General features: G+C 29.6%; 2 protein-coding genes across 2 annotated transcripts in view; one reads left to right on the forward strand and one right to left on the reverse strand.

The window, feature by feature from the left end:
* Positions 1-631, reverse strand: part of LOC111039012 (dendritic arbor reduction protein 1-like) — a 40,560-nt gene extending 39,929 nt beyond the window's left edge. The window contains exon 1 of the mRNA XM_022322287.1: positions 207-631. Within this exon, the coding sequence (XP_022177979.1) occupies positions 207-239 (33 nt within the window). The 5' untranslated portion in view covers positions 240-631. The remainder of the gene's footprint in view (positions 1-206) is intronic.
* A 13,014-nt stretch (positions 632-13,645) lies between these two features.
* On the forward strand, positions 13,646-22,083 carry LOC111039011 (peroxidase-like). The gene is made up of 13 exons (XM_022322286.1): positions 13,646-13,827; positions 14,061-14,214; positions 16,526-16,727; positions 18,111-18,293; positions 18,418-18,584; positions 19,248-19,428; positions 19,500-19,697; positions 19,824-19,956; positions 20,058-20,214; positions 20,309-20,476; positions 20,714-20,912; positions 21,009-21,111; positions 21,628-22,083. Exons 1-13 carry the CDS (start codon positions 13,778-13,780, stop codon positions 21,707-21,709), a joined length of 1,977 nt encoding a protein of 658 aa, XP_022177978.1. The 5' UTR covers positions 13,646-13,777; the 3' UTR covers positions 21,710-22,083.
* Positions 22,084-22,722: the final 639 nt, after the last annotated feature.

Genomic DNA, 22,722 nt, shown 5'->3' on the forward strand with positions numbered 1-22,722 from the left:
ATATTATATTATATGTGGGAAGACCTATCTATACCTACACAGTAAGTTAGTAACTACTTACAGTTACTAACGATAGCGGTAACCAACCACTTATCAACCTTCCTGCTGGCGGCTACCATTATAGAAACTTTATAATATTTTCTATCGGACTACGAGTACCTCACTACAAAGTATATAAAATAGTATTTTTCGGTTTTTGATAGTACCTGATAGATAATAGGTCTGTTCATCGATAACATCACTTCGTCCTGCAGTGGCGACAGGGTCGGCGCATACCACTGTAGCTGCCGCACGCGCGAAACTGGTATAGGCAAAAAGTACAAAAATATATAAACTCGAAACTCACGGCACTCGGCGCCCGAAAACTTAACGGACGGAACGCGTGATCGCGACGACGGTAATTTAGCACAAAAGCGGTGCAACAACAATTAACAGCTGCGTGTCGGTCGGTATATATTATAATATACAGTGTACGGCCGGACGGTACGTGCCTAACTGGACTTCGACGGTATATCGCGCACTACCGCGGTACACAACTGCGCGACGGTTACCCACACCAATCCGTATTCAAATACACGCCGCGGTTTATCGTCATACTACTGGTTGCGCGCGAGGTTACCTCCTCCGTAAGGCGCTTGTGTGTATCCGGTATCGTCGTCGTCGTCGTCGTCGTCGTCGTTGTTTTCGGCGACCGCGGACAGGGTGGAGTCCGGCCGCGGCGTACCGTACGGTGACACCCATCGGGTACGGCCTGGCCAATGGCCGGGCACCACCCGGTCCACGTGGCCGCAGCATCCCGTGGCTGGGCGGGAGCGGCGACCACCGCCGGTGATCGATTGTGTGCCGACCGCCGATTCAGGGGCCAATGGGCGGGTAGAGCGATCTCGTCACCCGCCGTCGCGGCCTAGGTGTCGTATATTATCCTATTGTTGTTCTTGTTCTTGTTGTTCTTGTGCTTGTCGTTGTCGTCGATGTTATTGTGTTATTATTGTTGTCGCCACCGCCGCGTATGACCCACTTTTCCAAGCGCGTCTTTGTCAAAAGCGGTCTCAGCCACCGGTCGGATGACGCTTTTCGTCACCATGTATAATTTTTGTATTGTACTCAGTATAATATATTATAAATATAATATAATAGCCTATATAGTGTGTGATTGCGGTATGCTTTCGATATTATTGTGTCGATTTAGTTTTTTTTTAATTTTTCCTCCAAAATATTTAAGTATAAAGTATTATATATAAAAATATACGTTATCCTACGTCACCACGCTTTATTATATAATATGCCTATCTTCTATATAAAAAAGGAATTGGCGATTTTATGTCTTGGTTTACCTACAAGGGTACATTTTTACGATCTTTTACACGAGGTATTATTCAAAATACAAAAAAAATTTCATATTTCAATTTTCATTTTTACTTTCATTTACTCTAAAATTGTACAATATAAGTATTTAATAATTTTTTGGCAGACATAACTAGGTGTCATACTAGCATTAATAAAGCTACTCTTATAAAATACTAACTGCTTAAAAATAGATATGTACATAGCAGAATTTCTAACATTTCTATTTTATTTCCCGGTTTTCTTTTAAATTACTTATGATGGCATATATTTACAATTTCCATAATAATTTATCATATTCTATTAATTATTTATAACATTTAATTTTTCTAATATATAAAATTAAAAATTTTAATTATTTACTTTCGACTTTATCGACTTCACTGTTTTCGTAACCCAACTTATTTTTTCATCTATAAAAATCCATACGTATTTTAGGTTAGGTTATTTTAATTTTTTTTTTTCAGTCTAATCCTGACCCAAAAATGTGCATACCTTATTTTGATATTTTTCTTTACTTTAACATATGTATCCTATTAACCTATAAGCCATACTAATTATATCTTAAGTTAGGTCTTCGTTGTTATTTGTGCATATTTGTGCATATTACTCTTAAGATATATTCAAAATAGTCAAGCATATATTGTATAGTAGAGTATATTATCAGATTAAAAACTATTATAATTTTGAAGTTCAATAATTTTTTAGCTACAATAACGAAAACAAAAAGTGATTAGTATGTAATATTTTACAGTTCTAATTTTAGATAATTTTTCAATTAAAACTGTACGAACAAACTTCACTTAGCTACATTTAACTAACTCCGAGTGCAAAATAAAAAAAATGTTAAGTACATAATTGAATATCTGATTATTAATTATTATTATTATTATTATTCAATTGATTACGTCAGCATAATATGTGCTAAATTTTTTACAGTGATTACAATAAATTACTTAATTACTACTATTATAGAATGTAAATAAAAGAGTAATAATAATTATTACGGTTATTTGTACTTTACAATAAAATATACTATGTACTCTAGTCTCTAATACTTAATTTATAATGTATTAACATTTTAGAATCAAAACATTGAATCCTCCTATTTATTGGAGGAAAGGACAGACTGAAGATTAGTTGAGATATTTTAAGAATTAATTCAAGCAAGAAAACTTTTGCACTGAGAGAAAATAAATGTGGGTACAGTTCAAAAGAATATGTGGGATGTCGCAGTCCACAGATGGCGGATAATTATCCTAATCTTAGTACCTACATAAATACATAATATGTATAAATTGTTAAAATAAATGTTTAGTTGTTTTTCTTGATTAATATTCTGTATAGATTCGCCAAGATTTACCTAATAGTTGTATAGGTACGTACACAGATAATTGTACATACTTGATATTATATATATATATATACCACCATAAATAGTCAATACCCATCACCTATGTCGATATGTCAAGTACATATTAATATGTTATAGGTACACCAACAAGCATATACATTTATACATACAATATTACATATTACATAGGTACGTATTGATAAATGATAAGTAAGAATTAGAAAAATGACTGTGTAATGATATAAACTTAGATCGTGTTTCAGTTTATTTTACAAAACGGTGTGTTCGAAACGGTCTTCGTGGCTTAATAACACTGATAATTAAACCCACCCCAGTTAGGAAAGTCATCGTCAAAAGCCAGCTATGGGACGGGGTTTAATTAAGAGCGTTAGCGCCGAAGGGGTCTGACAGTCCAGAGTCATAAATTAATGTAAGCCCACATTTTGTCATGACAAATTGGCTTGTCTTAAAGCTATATTATATACTACATATTATTATACACCATAGCCCATAGATTATAAGTACCTTTATGTTACATGAAAGTTTATCACGTCATCGATGGTATCGATATTCTCCTCTCTATACGGTTTAAAATGTCTTCTAGTTTCTATCATTAATAACCATTAACCAGCATTTATTCATATACACAATATTATACACACACAAACACGTGTTATGCAAATGCAATGTAAATAGTAAATATAGTCAAATAAAGTGAAACATAATAAGTTTACATAAACTTGGTTATAGACAGCGTATATCTGCAAAATAAAATAATGCTTTTGTATAATTTTAGATATAAATAAACCATCCATACCACGATAAAAAATTACAAAATAATAATTATATTATATTATTGTTCTAATATTAAAAATTAAAAATAAATGATAAATAAGACACTCATCTGTCATCATTCGTTAAACTTGATCATTAACATCATAATCGTGAGCAGGTCCTCTTTACAATAGAGGCAAGGCCGTAGCTGAGAAAGTCCAAGAAAGTCTGGACTCCACCTCCCCCATAGATGTAGTATTATATAGTTCTATTAAACCATATAGTATTTATATTGATCTACACGGACTATACGGTTAGTATCTAAGCTAAACATACTAATGCCAAGACAGTTTTCAATAAGTACCTATTTTTTAATAATAATTATGTCTTCAAAAACAACGAAATAGAAAACATAATTTAAATACCTAACTTTTAAAATAATAAATTTCACTAAAGTTCCATTTGGCTTTTGATGTTGATATTTTAAAAACTTCTATGACTCTTCGTAATAAACACCATGCGCTTGATCTTGTTCAATAAACCTATTTAAGACTTAAGAGTACATCTAACCATCTAATTTTTCTTGACTACTAGTGGCTAATATTTTATTTTAACAACATTTAGTTTTGAGAAGGATCTTTTACAGTTGCCACTGATTAATGGTATGTAACAAATAACTTTAAAGCTATGAAGAAACTAAGAAAAATATTCTGTCTATCACAATAAAAGAACTATTTTATTCGTTCTTCACATTTATTGTTCATTATACATTTGTTGGATTTTAGGCTGATTTGTGGTTAGCCACCATATGAGAAGGCGATATTGTAACAAAACGAACCAGTAACCACTGCAGTTGAAGCTGTTTTATCAGTTTTAACTTATCAGGGTTCTTTAAAAATAAACCTTAATATATACCTATATACAATTTAATACTGTAGGTTTATACGAAAGCTGATTAATACGATATAATTGTATTATTTTCTATTTTGAGATTGCAGGCTGAAAATATTTGTAAAAAAACAGTATATTATAAACACTTTACTCATTTTACAAACCAGGAAATCTCGTGGGAGCTAAAAATCTTACAGGGGAGGCAGCTGCCTCCCCCGTACGCACGCTTATGATTATCATACAATATATTTATTAAGTTTTCTCTGTATTGTTGGAGATTTTAATACGCAATAAGTTTGTTTTTAGTTAATATTATAGTATTATAGTTTGTAGTTATATAGCCATGTAGGCAAGTAGGTTTTACCTACTACTAGTCACCCATACTTTTGCTATCAAGCGTAAATCATAATGAAGAGCATAATTGTTATTAGATATAAAAGCTTAAAATTTGAAACATCATTGACTTTGTGCAAAATATATTTTAAAATTCTTAAATTTAACTTTGCGCGTGGCTTAACCAAGAGTTATAGGTCTGAGTATTTTTATAATATTAGTACCTAATTTGGTTTTAAAAATCATAAATTTGAATTTTCAAAAAGATTATTTTATAAGTATTTGAGCTTGACCGATACTTTTATATGAATGACGTGCTGATTTGAAACAAATTATGTCAGTCGGTGATTACTCATTCTGTGTCATTTCTTTAAACCTAAATAAACTATTAGAGCTTTTATACAATTGCAGGAAACTAATGTAATACTAGGTATCAACAATACAAAATAATTTACGGGTTCATACATTTTATTTTCCATATAATTAAGGGGGCTCATAATATATATTCAATACTCGGAACATTAAATACTTGATACCAGGATTTTAAATACCAATTTAAATTTTAAAATAATAAATAATATTGTGTTGTTAAAATTTAAATAATAATAATATAGGTACTTATAGGCTTATAATTACAAAAACAGAGCCACATAAGTCACAATGACAATTAATAATCAATGTTTCTCAACAAAAAAGTCCACTCAATCATACAGCTTAAAGGCGGCATACGATGCTACTGCGTCAGAACCAAGAATACTACAAAACATAATAAAAATAAATAATGATAGACATATAGTGTGCAGTGGTGAGGTGGCAATATTTTATGAAATATATTACTACAACTTCATAATTTTTATCTTTATATGTATTATAATAAATCTAACCATATAAAAATATAAATTTAAATAACTTAGTTAAATATTCGTGCAGGTTACTGCAACACAAAATACTATAGTCTATAATAATAACCAAGTTTAACCAACTATAATCTGTTACTATTATATTCTCACATATGTACCTATTATACTAATACATTTGTACATAATATACAAGAACTGTTATTTTTCATGTATAAGAATAATTTTTGCTTCGGGGGTATTATAATCGGTCGTGCCGTATAGCATGACCACCAAATTTTGTATGTTTCACCCAAGGGATTTACCCCACATAACTCGGCAATTCAAATACGGCAATTCGATACGGTCCTGTCCAGGAGTTTGGGCGTTTTGTGGAGGGTAGTTTAACTGATGTAAGATGTGCACCCAAGGGACGAATATGTACCTTTTTAAACATTTTTTTACCTCATGATCATCTATTCATGGTTTAGGATCCTGAGATTTGTACCGATTGTGTTAAGTATAATACAAGTGTTTTGTATTTGTATTTTAAAATAGGCCCGACGCCATATGTACTCTATATGGTATATTAGAAATACCTGCGAGATGTGATCACCTTTTTTTAGAATTTATGTTCTGCCGACTAAGAATATACTTAGTAAGTTTATAGTGAACAGCTCAAAATGGTTTTTCACACGCTATTCCAAGACCAATAACCGATTAGGCCCGTCTGAATTATAACCGCTTTCTGTACTTATTTTTCTGTATCAATAATAAACCTATATAGGTATATGCGCAAAGATACTGGAGAAGAGGAGAATATAGATGAAAAATATTATTTTTATTGTACGTATAGATACTATACGTTGCCAGGTACTATGACTCTCAAGCCCATTAACTTATCTATAAACATAAAATATGTGTCTTAAATTACGTCAAAGTTGACTCAACGGCAGCTGCACCAAAAGTAAATATTTACCAAAATCATAAACAGTCAACAGACAAAGGGGAAATATTACGTCAGAGTTTAATTATTTTTGTTGCATCTCTTATAGACTTATTTTTGTTATTTACCTTTATAAAATATCTACAAACATAATATTATATTTATTAAGTACCTATTTCAGGCTCTACATTAAACATTTTATGCTATATAAGCAATTTATATAACATTTTATTATTATAGTTAAATTATTTTATTATCTATTAATGCGTTTTTTTTTAAACTAATTCATTATATCGTATACATTATGTCGGTATTGTGTAACGTATACCTAATGTATTATCTATAAAATTAACATTCTGAATAGGAATAGACCTATAATTATAACTGAACTGATACCAGTCGACTAACATAATTTTTTTCATAAGTAAATGGTAAATGAATACAGTTTTTACTGTAATGCTGTACAATAATACTTATGTAAATTACAACAATAAAATAAAAATAGAACCAATCGTAATTTCCGGTGCCCGCTATAACAGATATTATATTGTGCAATCCTGCATCAAGTACATAGGACGTCAAACGTATTTTCCACGACTTTTTTTCGTGAAGACCTCTGACGAGTAGGAGGACATGAGAATAAAGAAACCGTCAATAACGTGTCATATAATATAAACTATATATAATATTATAACAATTTCGATATACCTTTATTATTATACAGTATACACGTATCTATATAGATGGCGAGGCCATTAGAAGAGTAAAAACCGCGATTACAATGATAATATTGTATAATAATATAAAATATATGTGTCTCTTGGCACACGTTATTATACTATACCAGGTGACTTGACAGCGCTCGTTCTGGTATAATAACACACGGACAGTATACACATATATAGGTACGCCCGTTAGCCCAGCGTGCGTGTACGAAGATATCTGTATTTTTAAACGTCTATTAGGCCACAAACGACCTGACATCCGAGACGCGTCTCACGATAGCGCACGCAAGCCCTCCCACTGCGGGACGTCCTGAGAGAGTCTTGTTTTTACGCGAACACACACACACACACACAGGTCTCCTCCTCTCACACATCATAATATTATACAAGGAGAGAAGAAGAAAAAGGTCACCTCTGTGACGATACTCGCAAAACTCTTTAATACGTCCTGTTATTTTGACATGCCGTCCCCGAGGCTTAAGCGATATTGTATTATCCGTATACATTACGAGTGGGTGTGATCGACATTCTTTTGGTTCTCGTTCTATTGAATTATGTAGCTGTGGTGTCTCTACATTTATATAAATATTTTTTTTAATAGTGCAATAGTGATAATCACTGAAACCGAAAAAATATTTATGTATCATAATTAATAATTTATCATATAATTTTGGTTTTAGTTAAATTAAAAAATTATACTATTATATGTTACACATACCTTACGCCCAGATTGGTCAAGAGCGAATAGTTGTTATTAGATGTTATTGTTATTTGCTCCCACTGTTTCCTCCTAAAAATTAAAAAAAAAACCTAAACGTCTCGCTGATTGTTTTGCTCTTTATATAGTACCTACCTATTTAATTATGTATATTATATGGATTTGCATTTGCATTGTATCTTTGATTTTGTAGATTTGTTGATAAAATTGATCGACGTCAATCCAACATGAATATCAAACTATTGCTTTAGTCGTTTTTAAAGATAAAAGTGATCATTTAAAATTTTAGTTTTTTAGCGGAGCGATAAATTAATTATTTTTACAATGACATGTTATTTTTTTTTTATAACAGACACTTTTTTCTATTTGAAAAAATTCTAAAATCATAAACTTCGAGGGAAGTTTTTGGTAGCGAATTGTATGTAGATTATACTGTAAGGAGTCAAAAGTAAGACATTTCCGGGATTTTTTTTAAATAATCAGAAAAAAACAAATATTATACGAATAAAAGAAACATTATACTTAATATTAGTTTGATATTTTTTTTCAAATGCTTAAAAATATGATTACAATTTTCGAGCATTTTATGATAATGTGTAATTTATAACTATTGTGGGCTTTTATTAGACTCATGTTTAATAAAATGTCCATTTGTCAGTAAAAAAAACTTAAGTACATGGTTCCTCATAATTTTGTCCTGCATTGATTCACTGATGAAATATCTAAATTAGAAAATATCAAAAATAGGAACATAGGAAGTCATATTTTTTAGAGAATTATTTTATACATTTTTAAGATAAAAGACTGCATCTACGCACAAACGTTTTTAATCATATATAGCAATAAATACAATGAAAAACGATTCTGAGCAGAGACTGTCTGACTGTCAGTCTATATTATTCAATGGATATTTATTGTTTTCTATATATTTATATTGTTATTCGTAATTTTTTTTATTTTAAACGTAATAACTAATAATAAACCTAAGTCGAAATAATTCTTGCCAATTACAAATCGCATAATGTACTATGGAATAGTTGTTATAATATAATTTCACCTAATATTACTATAGCTGTTATTGACTTATAAATATAAACAATTTTAAAAATGTAATTGTGTAAAATAAATAAAAATATATACGTAATGGTAAAAAGCTCCAATGTTTTACGAATTATATTTTAAAATTAACTACAACAGCATAATAACTAAAATCCTTATTTTTCGTTTAAAAATCAAATTTCTTAAAAAGTTGAACTTTATCGTTTTATACAAAAAAGTACTATAACAATGTAGTTTTGATATTTTAAAATTGTGATAAGAAAAACTTATAAGGAACCTTGTATTAAATGTTTAAAAATTTCAACTCACAAACAATAATTTAGTCACATATATTTTAGAAATAAATGTTAAAAGTCAAATATTTCAAACGTCTATAAATAGCGCACTAAGGAACCAAAATATTTTGAAAATTATATCATATCTAGAAAAAGCTAATAAAAATATAGAAAAAAAAATGTGTACAATTATTTTTGAATTATAACAAAAAACCAAAATTGATTTTGGCAAAACTGGTTTAGAGTAAAAATTATCATTTTTCCGTAATTGTGTTCATTGTTCCTAATTATTTGGAAAATCACCTACTATTTTTATTTTTTACCCCTTAAATTATGAACTTCAAACTAGATTTAATTTTCTACCGCATAAGCCACCCGAAAAGACAGGGCTTAGTAAACATCGAGCCTATATGGCTATATGCGAAACGTTTTTGCGAGGCCTATTTATTGGTTGTTATGGCAATTACTTATTTATTTGGGACCTCAAAGATAGTTTGATTATTTTAAACCTACTGATGAGTTTGAATCATTAGCTGAATTCATGATTACATGAACTATGGACGCATTTCGTTCAAGTCGAAAACACTAAGATTAGGGTGAAAATTGTCTCTGCAGTTAACATTTTATTTAGTGATGGGAATGAACAAAATCCAATTTTGTAACTCACTATGTATTATTTACGTACATCAAAAAAGTTAATTTAATTTTTACAATGAATCGAAATAAAAATTTTTAAAACGTTAAAATTAAAATAAATAAATATTAATAAAATCAATGGTTCGTAATATGGAAGATTATATATTAAATTATAAATGCTTCAATCCTCTCGCTAGTTTTGAGGAAAACTCTAAAACTAAGTAGTAACTACAATACTACATCATTATAATCTATGATTTTTGCAAAGTCATGTTAAATTAATAGTAGTAATAATTAAGTGAATCTTTCTTGGCTGATTGTTGATCTTAGGTAGTTTATACTGCCCAGTGCCCCCACTACACTCTGTTCAGAATAAAAACGTACCGGGTGGTGGACGAAATTTGGTTCTAGCCGTTTACGCATCCGCCGCTCTATACACAGAGCTCAGACCATTTACCGTTTACAACTCAAGCCCTGCCATATGTCTGAGTGTGGTGCGTTTTTATTCTGAACAGAGTAGGTACCTATCCGTTTATGATGGCCAGTTAAAAACGTAAGCGTTTTAAACGAATGGTGATTTGGTGACCAAACCCATCCATTTTAATCTGTTGGCAAAGTATGAAATTAATATCCAATAATTTATTTTGCAACAGGCTTTGGCCCGTTTGACCTTTCAATGCGCGGAGCCCTGTGTCACAGCATAGTTTGAACAGCCCGTTTTCCACTAAAGGTTATATTCCGATTTCGCCAAAAAAATTAATTTATTACTATTTAAGATATTTTTTGAGAACATCGCCTGAACCGAAATCCATCGAAGGTTAGGTCGTCTCACCTCGTATAATGTCTACTATATCATATCAAGATCACTATTTAAGAGTCGAAATAATACATTCACTCATAAAATTTAACTGCATAAAAAGTACAACAATTTAAAATATGGATGCCAATACGAATACCGTCGAAAGGAGACTTTTTGTTGCACCTCCACAACGTAATACCATTTTGAGATGTATACCTATACGCAAGGATAAAATTTAAATGTTAATAAATGAGCATAATATACGCATTGTTAATACATAAATATTTTTAGAATCATACAATTAAACGCAATCAACACAGATTAGTAATTAGTTTAAAATCAATAAATAATTGTTCGCTAATTTTGTCAGAGTATCAAGAGAATGGATTGAAGTTTTCATCAATGTCATCAATGTGTTTCATAAACACACCAAATACGGGTTCCGGCTACAATGAAATAATAATAATAATAATAATAATAATATTACGAGACACAAAAAGTTCTCAAAAAATATCTGAAATATTATTTTATTTTATTTTGGTGAAACACAGACATGGCGATAACGAATGAGTGTCACTTTGGCAGAAAACGGAAACCCTTTTTAGTTGTGCGGACCACCAATTTTGTAAAAAAAATCTCTGAGGCCTACTTATATACGTAAGCACATATATATATATACATACGGCAGTTATAATAATATTATATGGTTCACGGCCCAGTATCAAGCTGCTAGCGGCCCATGGGTTGGGAACCGCTGTATTATATGATAGGTATAAAAACTATATATATAATAATATGAAATTTATGTATTATGTACAGGGCTATAAAGTGAATCACGGATTGTCGATTGATAACCCGAGTCTTAAGAGGCCAGCAGACAGCAGTTATAGGAATACTCAATCTCCAAAATATGCAGCATCTACATATTTGACATTTTTTTTATTCCTAAAAGTATAAGATTTGGTTTTTTTATTTATTAATTTGTATCATATGAATTCATATTTCTCATATATTTTATTAATTCAAAACATAATTAAAAACAGTCAACGCGTGATTGGACATGATGTGTAGAGTATATATATATACATATAGGTAATATAAAATAATTTCTATTTGGCTTTTGTATTTATGTTATAGAATAATGGCCAATGGGTCCCCCATGAACTGAGATCCACGTTGTGATTTTGACGAGAAAATATATCCAAGATACTATGTTACAAAAATGATATGTTGTAATTATATTATTTATAAGCGTTCGTAAATAAAGACCGTCAAAAACCACTGCCCTGCTGAGTTTTGGAATATTTTTTCGGGTGCCTTATATGCACACACGCACGCACGCACGCCCGATCACCAGCATCTGTGATTATTATTATACACCAGGTTGGGGTGAAGTGGTTTGTTCACCGTCCAGAGGCTGATGGTATAGTATTGTGGCGAGGGGGTGAAGGAGCGGTCGCGCGCGCGTATGAGTCGTGCAAGGGAGAAGTATACACCGTGGATAGTGCATGCGAGCGAGCGGGGATGGTCCGTGGGCGTTATGTGACGATGCAGAGTAAGAGGGTAACCATATAATATGGATAGATGGTGGAGGGGAGTGTTTTGTGTGCAGGACGTGGAGTTATGGTCATCGATCAAGCGCGCTGTCAACCTGAAACACCCAGCACAGAACCTGCAGGGTATCCCTTTGGCGATCGTATATACGCGCACACACACTCGGGATATTATTCCGTTTTCCTCTCGCGGATATATAACCGCAGCCCGGGAGCCAACCAATTAAAACAAAAATTAAATAATTGTTTCGGGTCATTGCTGAAGGAGATTGATGGTGTGTTTGGAATAAACACTTCTTCGCCCGGTGTATATGAGCCCTGTACGAGCTGGGAGGATGGGCGCGCGGTCGTTGTCCGAGTAGACATTTTCCGGACAAGACGTTTTGACGCTCGCCACATATAAACCTATATACCTACCTGGGCGAGTATAGGACTCAACAGAAAGTACCTACCCACATATTAAATACGTTCTACTGGAATATGTACATTTTATACACTCAGTGTGCTCAAACATATATTGTATAAATACTACGAAATATACGTTATCGTTATTTAATTTTTACTATTATGGCTGTATATACCTACATTATGCAATATGCTTATACTTATACCCAACTTTATACAAAAATGAATACAGTATAATAGTAGGAAACTTATGTATTTTTAGACTTCGGTGTAAATACACTGTAACAATGAGTGTGCATCCTTTCAGAATAAAATTCATCGAGATTTATATTTTATACTGTAGTATGTTATACTATAGCAGTATAGCACTATAGCTTATACATTTTTTACAGTAATAATAAATCATTTTTTTTCCATTTCATAGTTTTACTTTTTACTTCCTCATAATACATGTATTGATCATTAAATATTAATTTGCGAAGTATTAAGCTCTATTGAATTTATTTATTAAATTATAATATACGATATTGTATGATATTTTAACAAAAAAAGTTGCTTAAGTTCCCCAAAATTGTACCACTCAAATTGAACAATTTCCGGTATTTTAGGTTTAAATGAAATACATTTAATGTTTCTGTTTCAATTTTTAAATAAAAAAGTGTTTTTTTATCTATTATCCTTTACTATGAATAAAGTATATAACATTTCTCAATCGTTACTTTAAATATATAACAGCGAAAAAAACAACCCATACTTTCATCAAATTCTAAATTTTGAATATATTTTTATTTTGATACACATTTTAAATTCATACATTAAGAGTTGATCCAAGATATTAAAACACAAATGTTATAAAGTAGGTAGCGATTTTAATCAAACAGGTATAACAAAAAGTGATTAGGTATAAGAAATAATTATCGATTATAAAGGAAGTAACAATAATCGATATGATTGTGACGTATAAAAATGTTATCAGTAGTTTGTGTAAGTGGGTATAGTGTTTTGTATTCAGATGTCAGTAGGTAGTTATGGTACATTCGGTTGGTTTGACTATAGACACTGGATGACCAGCCAATGATGCACTTCAATAGCAATTTTTTGGATGGTAAATAAATAGATCTAATTTGAAATGGTAAACGACATCGCCTTAGAGACGTGGACCAAGAATGGAGAATCAACGTAATTATACACTATAATTTAAAATGTTTTTTAATATAACACTGCATAAATTCAGAACTTAATGTTATTAAATTAATTATCATATCCATATGAAACAAAAACGTCAATTGTGTCTAAGATCTAAACATAAATTATAAATACATACCTATTAATCTATTATTAATTATCAATGCATGCCTTTGGGTTAAATTTAATTGTAACATTCACATATACTTTTTTGTTTTTTTTTTCAGAGGTCTGCTTCAACATAGAAACGATAAGGGCACGAAACCTATGTATGACTACAGAAGTCAATATTTGGTTATTTTTGTAATATTTTCCGTTCTGATTATCACGTTCTTGGTATCAGTTATCAATTTTTGGTCAGACGATGACCAAAACATTCAGGTAAAATAAAATACTATAATCACACATACAGCTATATGTATATAATTGCATGATGTAATTGGTCGGACTATAATTTTATATATTGGTTAAGTTGAGACGTTAGACCTCTTCTTATTTATCAATAAATATGGTCCCCAAGAGGTGAATTCATAGAAAGGGGTCAAGAGTCGACAACCATTTACAAAAACAGACATTTTCAAATAGTTTGTATTACAGACTACAGTAACATATTAAAAATCCAACCATGTTTCAGTAGTTCTTATGCAGTTATGCGAATGTAAAACAATTTTAATTATTTGTATGTTTTTGTGATTCTGATTCTGTGGCTTAAAATCATTAATATATTCTAATAAACTTTTAAATATTTACATATAAGCTTTCAATAGATGACAGCAACAAGTAGCAAATTAAAAGCTACAAAATAAAATATTTTATTTATGTAAAGCAACAACATTATTGACCAATATTAGAGTTTATGAACGATTATAAAATGTACAAATGAAAATACTGCCCAAGACTTAATTGAGTTATTCAGTATTTAAATTTATCAACTTTATTAATCAATGTATTACGTATGTAGTATATAATACTATAATACGTATATAATATTTATTATTATGTAATACTTAGTGAAATAATTACAATATTTCAAAACCATAACATTACTTCTTAGGTAATATTCTCACATTTTCATTTAATAATTGTAAATCAAATTAATAGATTTAATATACAAACAGAACCAGTGTTGACCCCAACCACTGTTAACTGTTAGGTAGGTATATTAATTTGATATGTTACACGTACCTTCTATTATCAGAGATAATACATTGACGTAAAACTGTTAGACAAACTCTTATCAATCGTCATTATAATCTATAAATGTTTAAATTGATGGAATTAGTTTCTTTAAATTTGATAAAATAAATATAAATATAATGAGGTCAATATAAGATATAGGTATTATAAAGAATAATAATATTGAATAAGTTATACTTGTATGTATAAGTAAATTAAGAATATTATAGCTCTCGCTCTATGAATTAGCTTATGATTTATTACATATTACTACAATTATATTTTGTAGACACATAAAATATGTATATTAGGTTCATTAGCAATGAACATAAAATATATTTGATGAAACGTACAAAAAATAATAAATTAAACACAAATATTATGATCGATGTTTCTTTTTACTAACTGCTAAATTTAACATAGCTAAGTTACAATTATTAAATTATCTCCGTGTGATTTTTATTTTAGAAAATGCTTTTGACACAACAAAACAAGTTAAAAAAAGGTTTATACATTATACTGAACAGTCAATATAATTTGTAAATATGTTATATGTATAGATCATAGAACATAGCTGATAGACTTTTATAGTACTTGACACTATTTTTGTTCACACATTTGAAATCGCAGCAAACAATTTAATATCTAGTTGTATATTACACTGAAGATACTTTGTACCTACGTAGAATTTTAATAAAAGAAATAAAAGGAAGTCAACATTTCTCAGATAATATAATTTATTTATATGGGATTTATTGACTATACCTATATGATGGATGTTAATAGATAAATAAGCAATAGTATTACTGTAGTAAAATAATATGTATTAAAATGTATAGGTAGGTATTGCCGAATTGATACATTCAATTAATTAATTTTACATATGTGAAATATGTCAAAGAAAGTCACTAAGAATTGTTGGTTATTATAATGCTGTTTTTTTATAGTATTAAGTACAACTGTTTTTCCAGTGTAATAATAAATAATAATACGTGTATCACAATTAATAACATTTTGATATCAACATTATTTTATAATTTTACTCACATTGTTATAAACATAAAGATTATCGCCTTTATTAATGGGTATTACATTTTTGGAAATAATATTAATGTTTACATCAATATTGTAGTAATTTTCACTTTCTATTATATGGTATAAGTCTAATAAGAATAACAAAAAGTTAACACAAATTTTACATTCATACTTTAAAGGCAATAAATATTTAATATTTCTATTGATAATTTATGTGTTGGAAATCTAGTTGAAATTGGTTTAATCAAACAAAATTCTTAAGAACTCCTAACCACATTTATTCTATAAAATAAAATTATTCGTCCAAAAAAGATTTTAAAAACTTTGATAGAAATCTGTAGAAAAAATATCAAAGCGTTATTAATACTTTGATAAGTACACTTTATTATTTTAACTATAAAATAAATATTTTTTTTCAATAATTTATAATACGATTATGCTTCGTGATAATGCAACTAATACCTATATTGTTTCAAAATAGTCACTTCACGCAATCATTAAAAGTAAAAATCACTTCACTATGAAAAACAAAGAGTATTTCGACCAATGTGCGCCAATTGTCTCGTGTGATTATAGTGACAAATACAGAACTAGCAACGGGACGTGTAACAATCCAAACAATCCAATTTGGGGTTCATCGAACACCCCATTCATCAGACTTGTCGACGCTCACTACAGTGATGGTAATTAATAATTATTGTTTAAACAATTGTTCATATCTATGTGGTATTATATAGATGACATATATTCACATTCCACACAATGTATAGATCAAGGCGGGTATGGATGATTTTTATTGTTGGAGGTGTTACATTTTAATATCAATTATTACTTGTTTAGTATTAACTGTAAAATAAGATAAGCGTATACACAATAATAATAAATAATAATACATCAGTACGCTCACATGAATATAAAGTTATAAACTATTAAGGAGGCTATTATGGATTCTGAAGCATTGCTTGTAAGTTGTAAGGTCTGCATTATATACTTTTGCAGTTCTACCAAATCCAAGTATATCAGACTACAAATCGGGAACGTTGAAATACGACTTAAAACTTTCTTAAAAATAAAACTTTGAAAAAAAAAAATAATAATTAAAATATTCACCAAATCAGTAGGTCAATTGAACTTTTCAAAAGTAATAATACTGCAAATATCATTGTAGGTGTATCTGCCATAAATGCATTTATTTATATACATATGTAGTATATTTAATATTATAGCATAGGTAATAGATTAAATCTAATTTTAGACTACAAATTATTTCGGTGTAATAATTCCAATTTCATCATAAGACAAGAGCAAAGTATTTTTAAATGTAAGTACGTGCAATTTGTACAGGATTGAATTACATTAAAGTCGGTGGACAAGTTTCCATAAAAAACAACTCTTTATAAGTTGCCGGTTTATTTCTATATTATACTGCTACTACTTAAACATACTGTAGGTATGCATTTAGTATTGTTTTGTGAATACGAAAATATTAGAAAGCGGTCTGGCGCTAATAAAAATTAATAATATTGATCTATAGGTGCCTAGATTTGATATAATGATATAACGATATAACATTATTATAGACTAAAAGTACTTTATATAGTCTCAAACGACTCAAACTAATCCATACTATACCTTTCAAATAAAGATTAAATATTAGTATTTTACAATCGTATATTTAATTAATCACAATATCTTAATATGTCTTGTATAACATATCTAAATGTTACATTTTTATATTATTTATACCATTAACTACAATGGTTATTAATTTGTTATCTAACATTCATATTTGCATTATGTTTACAGCATATTGAGTTATAGGTACATTAAGATTTGTTAAAGAATGTACATTTTTTTTTTCGGTATCTGATAATAGACCAATTGTAAGTACTTTTTCCCAGCCCCAAACATTTCAAATTCGGAAAATTTGAAATAGTAGGGCTCGGAAAATGTACGTACCAATTGCTTTATATAGATTATCCGGGACGTTGAATTCATTTTTGGCTAAAGAATATTATTCGTCTTTGTCTTACCTGCATTGTAATTTATAAAATGGTGTTTTAAAGGGATCTCTAAATTACGCACATCATCTGATGGGAAACCATTGCCGAGTGCAAGAGAAATTCAAGTGAAGCTGTTTTTAAATAAGCAAACAAGAATCCCAGACAAAAATAACCAGCTACTAATGCAATGGGGCCAGTTCGTCGCTCACGATGTTTCTAATTTAGGAATTGATACAGAGGGTGAAGGTAACATGATAAAATCATTTCATTTTATTTGTAATACTTTGATTAGATGTATCTACCTCTTGAAATTTGTAATTAAATTACACATACTCTCATATATTTATGTACAGTTAAAATATTTTTTTAGATTGTTGTGCATATAAAAATCAACCTTCGGTTTCAAGAGCATGCGAAGCCACTATAAAAATACCAATAGACGATCCTATATACTCAAAGTACAACACTACGTGCATGAGATTTACTCGGGCAATGACATCAAACAATTATAACTGTCCCTTACAACCATTGACATTTGTAAGTCATTATCATATTATTCATAGTTTATTCTAGAATATGCGGTAATCTATATCATTGGATCAATCTATCAAAATAGTACCTAGGTTTCTATTCTTACTACTATGTCACCAAGTCTCAATGTTTCTTATTTGGCTTTTATAAATGTAATTGTTCGCTTAACCAATTAATAGTTGTTAAAATTCTCTTTACAGATAATATTATTTTACACTTTTTATCAATAATACACTGAATACTCCCAACTCCTTTTAAAATATGTGACCTAAATACATGGTTTTATTTTTATCTTTATTTATTTCAAATTAATTCAAAAATCTCTACCAAGTAGAATACCTACAATATTATATAGCGCATTTTTAACTAAACATTTGTGGCCAATAAAACAGGTCTGGAGATACTGTTCCAATTTTAATTGTTAAAATTTGATTGTACATTATTAACAAATTGAAAACATACTAATAAATTAGTACTTTGGATACTGCATAAAGGTTAGAAGTATAGTTCATCCATATGTTCTGTTCCTAATCCATTTTTGCTAGGTATGTTTTTAATGCATTATTGATAAGTGATAACATAATGTACTTCGAATTATTATTTTTGTTTAAAGTAATCATCTAATTTTAAACGCAAAAATAAATAACAGCCAATGTCTTGTATTTATAGATAGACGATGCTTCACATTTTATTGATGGATCTCAAATTTATGGCTCTAATGATTACGTTGTATCGACACTAAGATCATATACTGGGGGGACGTTAATTTCTGTCTTTGAAAACAGCCAGGAGTTCTGTCCACATTCGTCCTTTGAGTCTTCCGATACCAACAAATATTCGTTTAGATCCGGTAAAATTGATGAAAACTAAGTCCCGATCATGCTACATGTGCTGTAATATATAAGTTATACACCGTTACAGGAGACTCGCGTGCAAACTTAAACCTCGGAATTGCACTTTTTCACAATATGTTTTTGAGATTCCACAATTTTGTAGCGTTTAAACTAAAAATTGGGAATGCTTTGTGGTCTGATGAAAAGTTATACCAAGAATCTCGCAGATTTGTTGGTGCAATTATCCAACATATTACATACACACAGTTTTTACCAATAATCTTAGGTACCTATGTTTATACTAATTTAAAGACGTAATCAAGTTTATATTATTTAAATAAAAAATAATTTACTCTGAAGTGTTTAAAACTTTATTATTTTAAACATAATTCCATAGTATGACCTTATTTAGGCAAAAATTATACGAATGACGAAGTGCTTGGGGGTAGCAATAAATATGATCCTACTGTGAACCCATCTACTTCACAAGAGTTTTCAACTGGCGCATTCCGTGTACTCCACAATATTATACCAGCTCAACATAGGTAAAAATAAAATACACATATTTTCATAAAACTCTCATGTGTGAATAATATTAATATTTATAATTTTTACACGCTACATTTTTATTTTTATTTTTTTGTAGATTTATTGATTCAAATTCCACTACTGTGCAAATAGTCAATGTTACAGACTGGATGAACTGCCCGTATCTCTTACAACAAGGCTCTAACTATGACCAGCTACTTCGAGGTTTATTAAGTACGGAAGGACGCCTGAGTCAACCATCATACAATCCTTTGGTAATGTTTTCTTATTAAATAAATAATAATTGAAAAATACTATTTCAATGTTAACTTGTTTACCTGGTAATATAGCTTCGCTATTTTCGAATAGATCTCAAACTTAATGTTTCATTCGAATAATTCGATTGGCGTGGATCTCCTATCGTACGATATCCAAAGAGGACGCGATACCGGTCTCCCTCCGTACAATAAAATGAGACAATTATGTGGATTGTCTGTTGCTAAGTCATTTAGCGATTTGATTGATATACCAACTGATGTGAGTGACAAGCTTATAAAATATTAATATTTTTTTAAACGACATCGGGTGATTTACTGTTACTATTCACGAGTCCGGTGACTGTAGTTGGAGTAATACAAACTTAATTACTATACGATTTAATAGTTAAGCACCTAAACATCGTCGTATTGCACATGTATTGCAGCTAATTATCCGGTGTATTGTGCTGTGTAGTTGTTTAATGTTCAACCACTTTATGGTTTTTTTTTGTTTCAGGACATTTATGATTTAGAGACACTTTATTCTTCTGTAGATGACATAGACTTCATTGTAGGGGCTTTGTTGGAGACACCAGAGAACGATGCTTTAGTTGGAAATACCTCGCGATGTATTATTGGTGACTTTTTCTATAGATCTCGAGTTGGTGATCGATTTTTCTACGACAATAAAGGGCAGGCTGGTCAATTTTCCAAATGTAACCAATTTATTTTATATTTCAGTATCCGTGGCACATTTGTGTTTTTTTACTTTTAGCAAATGTTTTATATGAATTGTATATTTGAATTTTCAGATCAACTTGAAGTACTCAAATCTATTAATCTAGATCACATTATATGCGCTACTTCATCTGTTGATAACTTGCAAAAAAATATTTTCACTAAAGTTGACAATGGGTGAGAATATATTTTATATTTTTTTTTGTTTTTAATAATATTTTATATAGGTACATATACTTATGTAACAGTTACCTCAACATAAAATCAGCTAAATATCAGGAACTTGAAATATTTTTAATTTAGTTGTTACTTGGATTTTTAGTGAAAATATTTAACACACGACAAGTATCATGGCTTAAATATACTAGGTTATTGCAATAGAATCTCACTATATCATTTTATTGCTTAAATTAATTAAAATTGCAATGTAAAGGGGTCGCCTATAGGTTATATATTTAAGCCATGGACACTACCCTCATGCTGCCATTTTATTTTGTTTGATAATAATATAGGCTATCTGGTTATGTGCAATAACCTTATATTTAAGCCATGGCAAGGACAATACATAGGTTTTAGGACTACTTTACATTAATGATTTATTATTGAATATAAATGACAAGCGTATTCAATACAACTTACCTACTATTATAATACTAAATTACTGTTAAAATAATAAATTAATTTTTAATTTAGATGGTATTCTTCAATGAAGTGGAGATGTAATGAAAAATATATGATCGATTTTAAACCATGGGAAGAAGAAAAGTATGATTGAAGTTACGCTGAAATCAATCATAATTACATCATATAATTTGTGTCTCTTAAGTATCTTCCAAATCTAACCTCAACATAGTACAACATTTGAAATATGTATTCTTAATTTTTATAAAGAGAACAATGTATAATTAAATTATAAAATGTATACATAATTTAGTTTAGTAGTTTTCATACTGTTTATTTCTTCGTCTTAATATTTTATGGTAATATTTTTTATTTTCCAGTTAACAACATTTCAGTATCATATCTTTTTAACACACCACGATAAATACCTTTTACAAGTTTCTTTTGTATTGTCTGTTCTATCTTCATTTGTTTTATATAATGATTAATATTTAATGACTATTAGTATTTAAAAATAGAGTATACACTGTATATATCATTATGTACACAACTGTTATAATAATGAATTTAAGGAATAAAATGTCTGTTACAAAACAAAAACATACTACAGTGGCGTAGCCAGGATTTTTCTATTGGTGGAGAGGGAGGAAGGACTGATAATGTGTTTACATAGTTTGTTAATTTAGAGTCTTGCATAATTTTAACATGCTGAATACTACTGATGTCTAGGTTTTATTTTAAGTTTTGATTCATTGATTTCGGCTCTAGAAATTTGAAATTTGATTTGTATTTGCTTTAAATTTCATAGACCAAAGAAATTGTTTTTTTATTTTCTTATTATTTCGGTTGGGGGGGGGGGGAGCATAGTCGCACCACAGAAACCTCCTTCTGGCTTTTAAAATATAATAATATATTTTATACACACAATGACATTTTCAAATACATGTGTAATACAATGTATACAATGTAATTAATGCAATACTAAATATCAATTTAAGTAAATATTAGTAAAATAAATTACTTTAATCACATATCATAACATTAGATACTTTGTTACATACTACAGTGACTTCTCTAGATACCTAATGTACAGCAGAGAGTTACTCACTTTTCCGCTTTTTTTAATTATTTTTTTCTTAAAATATCGATAAACAATTAAACAGTTAA

Source organism: Myzus persicae, unplaced genomic scaffold (assembly GCF_001856785.1).
Source record: "Myzus persicae strain clone G006 unplaced genomic scaffold, MPER_G0061.0, whole genome shotgun sequence".
Taxonomy (NCBI): Eukaryota; Metazoa; Arthropoda; class Insecta; order Hemiptera; family Aphididae; genus Myzus; species Myzus persicae.

What these genes read in the sequence shown, in the direction of transcription:
- LOC111039011 (XM_022322286.1), top strand. Translation starts at nt 13,778, where the DNA reads ATGGTAAACGACATCGCCTTAGAGACGTGGACCAAGAATGGAGAATCA. An exon ending in AACCATCATACAATCCTTTG is followed by an intron (nt 20,215 to 20,308) that starts GTAATGTTTTCT and finishes ATTTTCGAATAG; the next exon opens with ATCTCAAACTTAATGTTTCA. An exon ending in GGCTGGTCAATTTTCCAAAT is followed by an intron (nt 20,913 to 21,008) that starts GTAACCAATTTA and finishes TTGAATTTTCAG; the next exon opens with ATCAACTTGAAGTACTCAAA.